The sequence below is a fragment of the Cygnus atratus genome, chromosome 3 (assembly GCF_013377495.2).
Source record: "Cygnus atratus isolate AKBS03 ecotype Queensland, Australia chromosome 3, CAtr_DNAZoo_HiC_assembly, whole genome shotgun sequence".
NCBI classification, from domain to species: domain Eukaryota; kingdom Metazoa; phylum Chordata; class Aves; order Anseriformes; family Anatidae; genus Cygnus; species Cygnus atratus.
Window position 1 is genome coordinate 21951573 of NC_066364.1, and position 13930 is coordinate 21965502.

A 13930-nucleotide genomic window follows, 5' to 3' on the forward strand; every position below is an offset into this window, starting at 1 on the left:
AAAAAAAAAAACATGCTCTGCCTCCACACGTTTGTTATGGGCTGCTTAGACTCTGTCTAGAGCAAGACAGTTGGTATTGGTAAAGCAAAGGTGGTGGAGGTACTTCCAGCATGGATGTACACGACCATGGCTGTATCTCACAGTGCTAGCCACTGATTTAGTCTTTCTTCATAAGGAGCTTTGCACTACTGTGACTGTAGCAGGATAAACACCAGCAAATACTGTTTATACAGTCCAGACTTTCACTACTGAGTTCTTTTTCACCTTTCACAACAACTTTCTCGTGCCATTCCATTTCATTTTTATACATTTCTACAAAGTCATTTTCTCTTTATAAATAACCAGCCAGCATCATAATAAGATGTCTTGTCTCGTATTTGGTATGGGTGTATGGTACTTACACCACCACCACCTCATTCCAGGGGCAGGGTTCACAGTCGGACCCAACACAGTTGGACCCGTCATCCATGGGTGCTAAAGGTTGCAGGAAAAGGCAATGAATATCTGCAGTGTTTCTCACAGACCCAAAATAGAGCTCAGTCAGGCAGAAAAAGAGACAGCACCCTGATTTGAAAAACTCCCAGTCTGAAGGTTATGGAAAGAGGGAGATTGTCTGCCTGTTACTATGGCAACATGTTTAAAAGGGAACTTGTCACCAGGCTGCTGTTTCTTCCTGCACCCCATAGGAAAATCAGGATGAGACCTCCTCCATCTCAGTGGGTTGGGCAGAGCAGAAAAGTTCACAATACAATGACAAAGCAGCAAGAGGCGGCACCAAGCGTGTACAGCCAAGCAGATAATGATGAACTCTTAAAAGTGAAAAAAAAAATATTGTTTTAGGTTAAACCAAGGCTGAAACTTTGACATTTTTGGTGAATATAAGGCTACAAAGAACTGATGATGAAACAAACAGAAAAACAAATAATTTTCTTAATAATTTTCTTCTGTTCTGACAATTTAAAGGTTGTATTAAATGTGTTTTGTTTTTTTTTTTGAAGTAAAGGGTATTTTGAAATAGAAAGGTATTTTAAATTGAACAGCCGTATGTTCTCTGGCAATAATCAATGCTTCTGAGAATTAATGCTTACGTTATTTCTTTCCTAAAAGAGCTCTTGACAAAATAAGTGAATCTTTAAAATACGCTCGTTTTTTATGGAATAATAGCAGCAATTTAGAAGGAATGTACAGTAAATATTTTTGCTTGGATATAGAAACGTAAGTTCTTGCAGTCCCCTCAGAGAGTGGTACTACAGAGAATGGTAAACTTCCTGTCATGAATAGTCATGAATAAAGGACGAATTAAGAAGAATTTCAGAAATACTAAGCCAAAAAAAAAATCATTCAAGGAAGAAGTTCATAAATACCAGCATTATTTATTATGTTTATTTTTCATCTAACAGAAAATAAACCTTGGAAATTCAGTAGGTCCATTCGGCTGAATTGCTGGTCCAAGTGGTTTGGATCCTTAGGATTACATCTTGGTCTCACTGACATCCATGACAGGATTCCAGAAGAACCAGTTTCATACCCCCCATTCCATCCTTTTTCCAAATGGAGACCCTTGCAGGCTTTTTGTACATTTATTCCAACCCAGGATGAGTTCTGCTTTCTATGATACAGAGCCCTGATCAGAGGTGATCCTCCTCAAGTGACGATATTCATGGGTAAACTAAACAAGAACTTTTCTCAGCAAAATGTTTAGGACTAACTCCAGTCCCAGTGAAGTTAATGGGAGATTTGTCATTGCCATCAATGTGACAAGGATTTCCCCTTTTCTTCTAGAGTTATGTGCAGATTCCTCTATAAATCCTTGAGCTCCACTACCCAATTACTCTAGTTCTCTTTAATTGCTTAGTTGCATAGTAAACACATTTGTCAGAGTCTCTGATGAGAAAGTGGTTGCATTTTAATGACACAAAGGGAATCTGATTGTCCTCTACATTTGAACTAATAACTAGAAGTACCAAAATTTTCTATTTTGGGAAAATAAGTTTGTAAAATCATGTACAAGAAGGAACAAAAGAAGTTTAATGGTGTTGGGCTGGCATTTCTGGTCAGTATTTGGAATCATCATAGACAATTTTCTTATAGCCTATTTTTAAATAGTACTCACATAGTGAAGCCCTGTTTAACTACATACAACTGTATTTCTCCAGATTACAGGAAAATGTTTACATGTTAGTTAGTTTAGATCAATCAAATTCTGATACTTTATATTTTTGTCAATCGCTTCAATGATCACAGTCTGTGAAAAAGTGGCAGTCATGAATCATTTTGTGGGCTTAACTCTGTCACAGCACTGTTGTAAAAGTGAATAGTGGTGATGTACTTTGAACGTGAAAAGCACTATGCAGATCTGTATGTTACATACCAATCAATACTAGGACATCATATACTTCAAGCCAATGGAAATTAATTTTGCATCACTCTGAGGGCTCCCTGCATTCCTCCACTTCAACCCCTGGAGCTTCTTGCAATTCCCTTATTTACTCTCTGGGATTTCTGTCCTGTCCCTTGTTGCAACCTTGGAAGCAACATTGTGCCTCTCATTTCTCCCAGACAAGTCAAGGTCCCGTTCTTCCACCTGTAAGAAGTGGGTATGGTGTCAATCCATGTTTCATTCCTTATCTTTCATTTCTCCTTTTTGACTTAGGGCATGCCCCATTCTCCATTCTAAGGGGTCTGTGTTGTAACCCTGCTTCAACACGTCCCTGGTCGCAGATTTCCCTAGTGATCATGGTTGTTGGTGTTTATTTCCTACCAGTTAATACTACTTTGTGTTCCCCAAAATTCAATATCTCACCCCCGTACCCTATAACGACCATCATATCAAAGATCCCATTCTCACTCATGGACAGTGTTACTGTGCACTCCTTTACTATACACCCTTAGTATCTGAGAAATAAATCCATTGGGCTGTTACTTTGCCAATCTACTAATCTCTATTTGAAAGATGGATGGAGCTGAAGTAAAAGAATTGTTGTGCTGAAAGATATAATCGGGTGCCATCAAATATTTGTTCCACCTGCAGGTATCTGCATCAGTGCTCAAAACTGTGAATGTACTAAATACATGGCAGCACTCCACATGCTCCTTATTTTTCCCTTTGGGTTTTCTGACTTTGCTCCAAATTATTATGTTCTGGTCACTGATGCTGTTTTAGGAATAGAATTTGCATGTCCATTTTTATCTAACGCAGGAGTTATAAAAACCAGCTTATCCTTGGTCATTATTCATCATGTGGTTCCACTGAATTAGCTTGGGCTGTCAAATCATTTTCCATATTTTAGCATTAGACGTGTGCTTCAGATCACCTAACTTTAGATATTTATGATGTAGTTTTCTGCATTGGAACCTGTCACCCACATCTTTCCCTATAGTCAGCAGAGATAAATATGTACTTGAAGGATGGTATTCGTCCGACATTTTTGAGACACATAGTTCAGGATGAGATGAATCATGCTGGTGTCTCACATTCCAAAATAAAATCACATCCAAATGGCCTATTTGCAATAATTCTTGGCCCGTGCTATGCTTGAAATCATATCTACATTTTGGTTGGAAATGTCCTATTTACATTGTCCGAAACTACAACGGCAACCATTTAACTATGGACTGATCACCTCTTTTAGCTCTTTTTAGTCTACTAATATAAACACTGCCATATGTGCCTACCACAAAGACCACTCAGGGTACTGAACAGAGAGGCATTTATTTTTCAGGCTTGTTTCAGGTGCCTAAGTGTCAGATCAAGACAGGAATTCAGATACAGCCTGTGACTCATGTTTGTTTGATAGCCTTGAGCATTTTGGCGCTTGGCTTTACATCCTCAGAACTGCTTACTTCTCTCCTTTGACTGTACAGGGACATTGGATGCATAGACAACCTTGTTGCTATAGCCCTGGTAGAGCTGATTATCTATTTTTGAGGAAATGCTACCCCTCAAACTTCGATATTTCAAGTAAGCAGCCTGAGGTGTTAAATGAGAAGTCACAGATAGGTAGTACCATGTGCTGTGCAAATGCATCAAGCCAATGTAACAGAAAATACAAGCCATCTTCTAAAGCTGGAGGTTAAAGCCAGGTAATCACCCAGTCTTTCCACCTTAATGTAAATTTTATATGAGGTATTGTGCTACATAGATAGGTTGGAAATCTCAGAATAACAGCTTAGGGCATTTCCAGAATTTCTTCCTTGCACTTGGCAGGTTAGTCACTCATCTCAATCCCTGAAAGTGTTCCTTTTCATGGTTAGACTAAAACAGAGAAAAATATCACAACAAGTTAATGAGGAAACAGTGCTCATCTAATTCTGGGGACGGCAGTCCTTGGACAGACAAATCTCCAGCTAACACATTTTATTTATGCATTTGTAAGATTTAATATGTACTTATTTGATTAATATACTTGATTTTACAACATTCAATATTTGTATTAGTTACAGGTTAGGCTGTGAAGATTTTTTTTCATAATACATTGCAGCACTAATTAAACTGAGTGAAACTGCACAGTGCAGCAGCCCGGGTCTCTATACCACATCTATTTCAGAGCTGGATTAGGTAGCCCTTTTCAGCACTGTTTTATTTGTTACACCATCCTAAAGAGCTGTTTCTTCAATGAAAATAGCACAAATGTTTTAGAAGCAGTTTGCCAAGCCTTATAAATTTAAAGCTATTTAAATTATGTTTTGAATAAAAAGAAGTGTTTTGAAAAAAAATGAAAAAGGTAAAAATCAGGCACCATTTAGTAGTTCCAGGTATTATTATGATGCTTGACAAGCTTGCTTTCAATGCATAACAGACAAAAAAGATTTGTACCAAAAAGATTTGTGGAGGCATACACTTGTTTTGAAAGTCAGAGATTCCCAGTGTTTTTGCACTGATTCCCTTTAGCAAAGAGCAGTGTTCCAGGAACTCAGAGATGCAAAATCCTAATTTTTCATTGCTTGAAGTTTTTTTGTCCCTTTTGCCCTAGCACATTCACATGCAGTCTAATTCATCATTTCATACAATATTGTTGGTCATTTTATCTCTCTTTTTCTCCTTGATACTGACTGACACAAGGAAGAAGCTTGAATGCTCTATAAATTGTGACCAGTCCCTGAAGACATAAAACTAACATCTACCTTGAATAGGAGAGCAGCTGTTTTAGCATCAGAAAGTAGAGAAGAATAACCAGGAAAAAAGAGCAGAAGAGGACATGGCCTAACAGGGAAAGAGGTGTAAGAGACAGGAAAGGATACAGGAATCCTTGAGTATGTCAAGGTTAGAGGTTTACTTATATTTGTGCAGTAGTTTCTGGAAAGAAGAGCTTTGAGGGATTTTCAGGATTTTGGAACTACTGGATTCTCTGTGATTGAACCTGAAAAAAAGAGCTATTCCTGTGCCCACCTGTATTTTTATCTTATTCCATTCCTCTGTTTGCTTGGAGTTATGTTTTCTTGTTCTTCTGTGTTCCTTCAATTCATTGGTTCTGATTGTAGCAATTTCTTTAAGGTACTAGACACATTAGTGTCCTCAATTACTTTGGTATTTTTATAGTGATTGCCCTAAGAAATTATAGGAGCTGATGTAAATAATAGTAATAATAATAATAATAATAATAAATTTGTATATTACATATATTATTATCTTCAAGAAATATGTAACATTCCAGTCATTATCCAATCTGTCATTATTGGATTATTCTGGCATTTATTATTTTTATACAAAATTTTATGATCTTACCTTTCTCTTTAAACAAATCAGGAAAAAAAATATATTAATATTGTGGCTTTACAAATTTTTATGAATCAACTGAGCTGTGGATGTTGACCATAGACACACTTTCAGCCTCTTACAAATGTTAGAAAAGCATGTTAGCTTAATTGAATTTTAAGCTAGCACATTTTTCTTTGTGTTTCTGGCAGGCTAAGAGCTACCACATGGTCAATTACACTGGCCTGGTATCATACAGTAATTCATTCAGCCATAGCTCAACTGTTTCTCTGAGCCCTGAAACAGACCTCCCAAACAAAGTTGAATGAATAGTACAAAGCACGGGTGACTTGACAAATACATATATAATAATGCAAAATTTTGAATATTTTAAGAGGTTTTATAACAAGAAGTAAAGGTGTGTAAAAACAGGTTTAATGTCCCGAACAGATCACAGACTTAACTGGAGCAATAAATTTAGAAGGTGCACGTGTAAGTAATTTGAGAGTTTATTTAGTATCAGTTACTCTCCCTGGCAGATTTTAGAGGCGAAAATTACTTTTGGAAAGTACCCCTTTTTAATTCAGTTTTTAATTATTTTGATTATGCTTATTAAATGCTTATAGCACTTTTCAGCTACTATATCTCAAGCAAAAAAAAATCAAAATTTCCATGAGGCACATAAAATGCCATACAACTATGAAAACAACTTACAGAAAATTGTATTTTTTCTATAGTTGCTCTGTGCTTGAATCATCAAGAATCATGAGGGATGGAAAAAGCTGTTAGATTGCCCATTGCAGTGCAATCAAGTTATGCTGTATCACATTCCTTGGGATGTATCAGGATTAAAATGTTCGAAGTCTTCTGGGCTGTGTTTGATGCTGTGTGAGGCCAGTAGTTCTGTTCTAGGGAACTCGTTTAAATGAGTTCTTTGCTCCTGGCTAGCTCTTTCTTTCCTTCTGCATGTCTGCCATGCCTTTCCTTTTTTGTTTTGAAATGCAATGGCAATTCACAGATGTAGTGCAAGAGTTACCTTCATTCGTAGATGTGCAAGATGGTGATGAAAAGGCTTGGGGATGGCTCTTGTGTGTCACTTTGATGGAAGAGCTTCCTTCCACCTCTCTTTGACTGATACAACTGTGAAAACGAAAATCAGCAAATCCACAAGCATTTCGGAAAACGTTGACTATGTTCCAGTTTACTTTCCTGTAAAAGGAGAATAGTGCCTTCCACATCTCATAGGATCGTAAGAGCTAATGCAGTAATTTCTGTCAGGTGCTTTGGAAACCCTTTGTGGGAAGTAAAGTCTAAGTTCAACACATTGATCATTATTATTCCCCTGATAATGTCTGGTAATATGCTGGGTTAAGTGCCATTTATTACAATGCTGCTTATGTGGCTGAATCCCAATACACTGTTATAACTTACTGCTTTGTCTATATATAGCTGTACTTCTAATTGGATAATCCAAATTATGTTATTTCAGGGAAACAGTTATATTTCCTTTTTGTAACTATATTTATGCAGGGTATTATAAGCTGAATAGTACAACAGATTGAGTAATGAACAGTAATGAGTTTTTATTTTAATGTGAAAAATTAAGTAAAAGAAACTGTTACAAAAACAAACTGGAAGCAGAAAAGGATATGTACATATACATATACCATGATAAAGTCTAGAGGTGAAGTTTGGACACAAGTCCATATTTAACTTTAGCGTAGCAGGATTGCACCAAGGATGAAGAATATTTTATTGTTTATTAGTTTAATTCTACATTCATTTTAAAACATTATGTGGAGCTTTTTTGAAATTAAGATGTAATAAAATTAATTAAGCATCTATCACTATAGGAAATGTATAGCATTTAGGTTATAAGACTGAATGCTGAATAGGTTTTGGTTTGTTTCAGGACAATATGCAGGTGTTGAGCTTTCACCAGCAGTGGGAACTTTTAAGACAGATTTTATATATGATTAGACATCCCTCAGAGTGCTCTTTGGCTACTGTGTTATCTCTAGAGGTTGGTACTCAGTGTCAGGTTATATTGCTATATATAACAATATTCTCTGGTTTCCATTTTGGTCCAGGCCTTCAAATTCTTTACATCAGGCACCTGTGCAAGATTGCTTTTTAGAGCAAATTTACAGAAAGACTGAGCTAAGTGGGTTGCAAGGATAAACACATATGCATCTGTCTGATCCTCTAAAGGATTGTCATGCATCCTATATGTTTGTCAGATTTTGAATTGTTGCTTAAATAAGCTGAAATTGAAGAGGGAAAGTGTTTGATTTTTTGCTTGTAGCATTTGACTACTGCTAGAAATTGCATGAAAGAAAAAAATATCAAAGGCTCAAGTATCCAAATCTTTACTTACAAGCTACATTTATTGAGTAATCATGCCTGTTTAATAACCACAGCTTGAAGCGCATGATCCATAGGAACAAATAATCTAGTATATAATAATCAGTAGCTTGTACCTAAAGATATTTGTTCTATCAGGAATAACAGATTTTTAAAATAAATATTTTGTAGTTTGGATAACAAAGGAAAAAAATGCTCTAATAGACATGTTTGTACATGTATGGGAATAGTGATAATAGATCTGGACGAATGATAATACATGTTCAAATAGTATGAAAAGCTTATTCATAAGCCATTTATTGATCTAAAAATTGAGCTTGATTTCAGCATGTTCATATTCTTTTTCTTTGTACTGTTTATTTTTTGTGTTTATGAACAGTGAACTTGGGATCATGAAGCTGAGATTCGTTTAAGAAAATGAAGCTGTGTGTGATAAGGAAATGACTCTTTATGTATCTTTAGGTTAATATATCCAACTGAGGAACCCCAGAAATAGAAATCAGACCCACATTGTTTAAATGACTAGACACAAAGCTTGACATACGAATTCCAAATATCAGATAATAAACTGAATACTTGAGTGTATCCATTAAATGCATTTGAGTAAATTTGCATAATGAATAACTTCATGATATTGTAAAGCCTCTAGCAGACAATTTTGCAGACAGGAAGGAGACTGCATTCACCTCATAAATTGCTTATAGTGAGTAATTTTATCATTTTAAAATGGTGAATGAAATCCTATGAATGATGAGACCTTCCATTGAGTTTATAGAGAAAATTAGTTTAGTTTTGCAATGTACTTGGATTTTGCAAGTTAATCTTTTAATCAGACAGATAACATACATTTTATGTGTTCTCCTGACAGACCAGCAGTACTCATGGTCGCCTTCTCAGCACTTCAATGAAGAAAGATACTCTCCTGCTCCGAGGAATATGAAAGGATTATCTGGCAGTCGCAACCAACCACAGTTATGTTCAGCTCATACTTGTGGCTTAGCATCCCCTGAAGACTGCGAACACACCCACGACCATATCCACCATGGGCAGGAGCCAAGGCAATCATATCTTCTCAGCCCCACGGAGAGTTGCCCGATGGACCACCATCGTTGCTCACCACGCAGCTCCATTCATTCTGAATGCATGATGATGCCCATGGTAATGGGCGATCACATGTCAAGTAGCACTTTCCCCAGAATGCACTACAGCTCTCATTACGACACAAGAGACGACTGCGCCATGTCTCACGGTAACCCTAAGATTAACCGTATTCCTGCAAATCTTTTGGACCAGTTTGAAAAACAACTTCCTCTTCACCGGGATGGGTTTCACACTTTACAGTACCAGAGGACCTCAACGGCTGCAGAACAACGCAGTGAGAGCCCAGGAAGAATACGCCATCTCGTTCATTCAGTCCAAAAACTTTTTACTAAATCTCATTCTCTGGAAGGATCATCCAAGGGCAATGTTAATGGAACAAAGGGAGACAGTCGAGGGGATGACCATCATCATGGGCACCATTCCAAGCATAGCAAAAGGAGTAAAAGCAAGGAGCGAAAACCAGAAAGCAAGCATAAATCTGGAATGAGCAGCTGGTGGAGCTCTGATGATAATTTGGACAGCGATAGCACTTATCGAACCCCTAGCGTGGTAAATAGGCACCATACGGATCATATATCCCATTGCTACCCTGAGGCACTCCAGGGACATTTTGGGGATCTCTCATTGAAGACTTCCAAAAGTAACAATGACGTGAAATGTTCAGCTTGTGAAGGGCTAGCAATGACCCCTGATGGTAAATACATGAAAAGGAGTTCTTGGTCCACGCTTACAGTAAGTCAAGCTAAAGAAGCTTATCGCAAATCATCACTGAACTTAGATAAGCCTCTGGTTCATCAGGAAATCAAACCTTCCTTGAGGCCATGCCATTACCTTCAGGTAAGAGGAAGACTTTCTTAATATTTGTAATGGAAACAGAAACACAGCTGATGTCATAAAGTTATTGTAAAAATGCAAGGGTCCTGTGCGTATCTCTCTTAAGTATATCTGTGTGGAATTCAGACATTCCATTAAAGTGAAAAAAATCTTGCTTTAGTCTTTGTGTATAAGGCACAGGTAAAAACACAAATAAAAGTGGTGTGATACAAATTAGTTTAAAGTCAGTAGATTTGTTGTCATCTTCAGAGTTCATGTTGCACATCTCAGTAAAATTCATAAATCAAGCTGAAAAAGAGGCAGTTCTCCCAAAGTCTGGGGCTAGAAAAAAATGTGTCAAATACAACTGTAAATGAGTGATTTTAAAAATAGGTTATGTGGAATCCAGTTTTTGTGTTTCTTTTCTCCAGGTTAAGTAACAAAATAATAGATTTACTGGCTTACTCAATTGCTTTTTCGTGATGATAATTACTCACAAATATCCTTTTAGTGACTGGGTCATCCAAAATCAAGTTGAACTGAGCCTCTTTTGAGTTCATATTATAAGCTATCTTTGTTGAAAGTTACACGAGTACCTTGGGAAGAGAGATATCTCAGGTTTGGTACTCAGACTATTTGTGGTCGTGTTCTACACACACGTTTTCTTTAGCAGTTCCCTCTCCTACATTTAAACTCAAACCTGCTGCTTGCTGCCATTTGCCACCCCAAAATCATGCTAGTGTAGCCATTTATGATGCTGCACAATGATCTGGATCTTGAAGTGATAAGGGCTTAAAAAAAAGTTGCAAAACAGGTCTTTTCGGATGTTGTCATCACTTACATGGCCTAAGTCCAGCACAGTCCCTTGACAAGTGTCATTAGCACATCAGGCTGTACAGAGAACTGCACTGGGAGCAGTACAGGAAGGAAGGAGTAGCTAGGACGGTAACTTCTTCAGCTGTCATTGCCATTGGAAAAAAAAAGAAAAAGAAAAAAAAAGTATATTATACAAATATTCCTTCTGGTGTTTTTAACAAGCACAGCCTGCAAAGCCAAAGTTGTTCTGAGTGTCTTCTCTTTTTATTTCCTTTTAATGAACTCTTTTCCAGAATTTAACTGATTCCCACATTAACGTGGGCAAATCTCCACTCCAGATTTATGTATTTAGAGATGTCCGATTCCTGTGGGCTCTGCAGAAGCCAACAGACGCAGACTGTTGTCTACCTCTATGTAGAGCTCTCTCCCCTCTGAGCAATAGGGAACCAATAGTAATGAGTCACACTTGCAGGGCCAAATCTTTTCAAATGCACATGCAGCCATCCAGGGTCAATCTCCTTGCTGAAAGAGGAAAAGTTCCTCATTGCAGAGAAAGGAAAATAATTACTTGCAACCCTCATAGCATTTACATGCAAATTGATTCCAATTTAGTCTGACAGCAATGATATTTTTTAATATCCAAGTACAGTTCTCATCTGTGTGAAACAGCCTGCCCTTCCCTGGAAGTTTTTAATCTAACTCAATGAGCTAGAACTGGAAGTGCATCCAGTGCAGAGACTTCCACTTCTGTCTGTGTTACAAAATCAAGGGTATTAAAGAGAAGTTTACATTTTGCTGTCTTTTTTCTTACCATCCCATACTCATACTTCTACACAGAGAACTCTGGGTCCTCTATATCTCTATTGGGTGTCTTTCTTTCCTTTTCATGATGTTTCATTGTTTCTTCTTCCCCCATCTTTACACCTCATTTTTTCTTTGTAAACAATTTTTTACTTTTCATGAGCCTTGTCCTTACTTCCAACCTGTATCAGCATCCTCAAGTGAATGTGAAACACTGAGTTCACAAACTATCACTGTGCTTTAGGTTAAGCCCAGTGGGGGGCCTAGGGAACAGAAAAGCCCTTTTTTATCTTTTCTTTTTTCTTTTTTCTTTTTTCTTTTTTTTTCAGAATTCTTTGTTTTATCCTTTTGGTGAATTTGGGATAACTGAAATGAATTAGCACATTTCATCAGCTGGTAGGTTCAAGCAGCTTAAAATCTAAGAGACGTGAATTTAAATTTTTGCTGCTCCAGTAACTTCATCCAGCTTTAACCCTTTTAAGAAATTGGATAGTAATCATTCCCCAATTCACAGAGATGCTATAATGGCAATCTGTCGAGACTTAATTGGTCAGTTACTACAGTAAAGAATCCAAACCTGTGTCCAAAGCAGTAATACCAGGAATTATTTATCAGGAATATTCTCACTACAAAATTTTTAAGTAAAATACAAGTTGTGCAGAATCTGAATATGCCATTCAGAACACAGATATCCTTCAGACTGAGCGTCTGGCTTACTCACTAGCCCAAGGTCAGCAAACAAATGAAGGGACCCCATTCTGTCAATGTTGTAACTACATGCATTGTTTTGAAACTTCTACTTTGAGGGATGCTGCACTGTCACAATGTAATCATTAAGACCCGAGATATAAGACCCATAATTAGCTCTGCCATGAACTTTTTCTCTGACCCAGGAAATGTAATCTGTTAATCACCATACATTTCAATTACTCTGTCCGCAAAACTGAGGAAAGATATTTAACTTTTCTTACAGCAGTGAAATAAGCATCAGTAAATAATGTTTGAATGAAAATAATCACAAGGTTCAGAAACTGAGAATGGTAGAGTAACATCTCAGGATCCCTGGCCAGAAAAGTTTACTGCCGAGCTCCAGAATATCTGGAAATGAAAATATTCAAGGGATTATGGAGGTGATTGTGTAGCAGCAGATTTCCCTGAGGTGCACAAGTGAACATATTAACATAAAACCCTTGGGCCTTTATAGGATCTCTGTGTTTATAGAATTAAAACACTAAAAGGCATTTCCCCTTAGTGATGTCAGCTATATATTTTTAAATTCTTTTTAAAGCAAAACAGTGACATTGTAGTCCTTCAAAGATCTTCTATATGAATACATGCATATACTCAAGCATTAAAAAAATATTTTTTCATGTTTATATATTATCAATGATTACTATATATATAGTTCTTACTCTGCTATGTATTTATATGAAGATTCACTGGATCTGACTCACTTTTCTATCCAGCAGTCTTCTTGTTGTTCTTTCTTTCAACACCTCTATAAAATATTGCTACTTCTGTTTTCCACTGGAGAGTTCAGGAATACAGAGTCCCAAACTGTAAGTGCATGGCAGTGTCTTAGGCCAGTACTTGAAACCATGTTCTCTGTTTCTGAGCTTCCATTTTGTCTTCCATAGTAATTACTGAGCTGCATTTTCCTTAAAACTTTTGAAGAGTGAACAAGGTAAATTTCTTTCTAAGAAGTGAATTTCTACTGGATTCACAGTTGATGAAAACAGGAGATGAGAAAAGAGGTTTTGAAAGCGTCTGTGCATTATATGTCCAAGTTATGTCCTAGACTGGAAAGCAGGTATTTCTTTAATCTGTCCAAGCCTGGTCTCTGGCTTTTTTCTTAGGGTTTCTCATGTCCCTGCTCTTCCACAGCCCTCATAGCTGGGGGAGCCCATTGCTTGGGCAGTGTGCTGGTGCAAGTTAGAGGTGTTTCAGCCAGATGGCCACGCTGCTCTCCATGCCACCCTGCCATTTGTCTTGTTTCAGAAGAGCTGGTCACCTAGTCCTACAGTGGCCAGTTTTGTAGAACTAAGTTGGTAGACATAAATCTGTATGAAGTAGTAATTATTTTTCTCATCTAAAGCTCAGTACCAGACCAGATTTGCATCGTTCCTTCTACAGTGGAGATGGTGGGAGCTTGCAGAGAGAAGGGAGAGGGGCTGAGTGGGAAGCCCCTTTGGGCTCCAGCTAGTTAAATCAGCTTAGCTGCAATGTGAACCCAGACCAGATGGCTAGCAAGCCAGTCAGTTCAAGAGCAGGGAGCAGCCGTTTCGTAACTGTACACTGATAGCATTTATTAAACTTTTGTGAATGATTAGCAAGTTTTTA

At 37.4% G+C, this 13930-nt stretch overlaps 1 protein-coding gene across 1 annotated transcript in view; it reads left to right on the forward strand.

The window, feature by feature from the left end:
- Nucleotides 1-13930, forward strand: part of DLGAP2 (DLG associated protein 2) — a 459232-nt gene that overhangs the window by 364011 nt on the left and 81291 nt on the right. Inside the window, exon 6 of the mRNA XM_035542981.2 lies at nt 8928-9997. Within this exon, the coding sequence (XP_035398874.1) occupies nt 8928-9997 (1070 nt within the window). The remainder of the gene's footprint in view (nt 1-8927; nt 9998-13930) is intronic.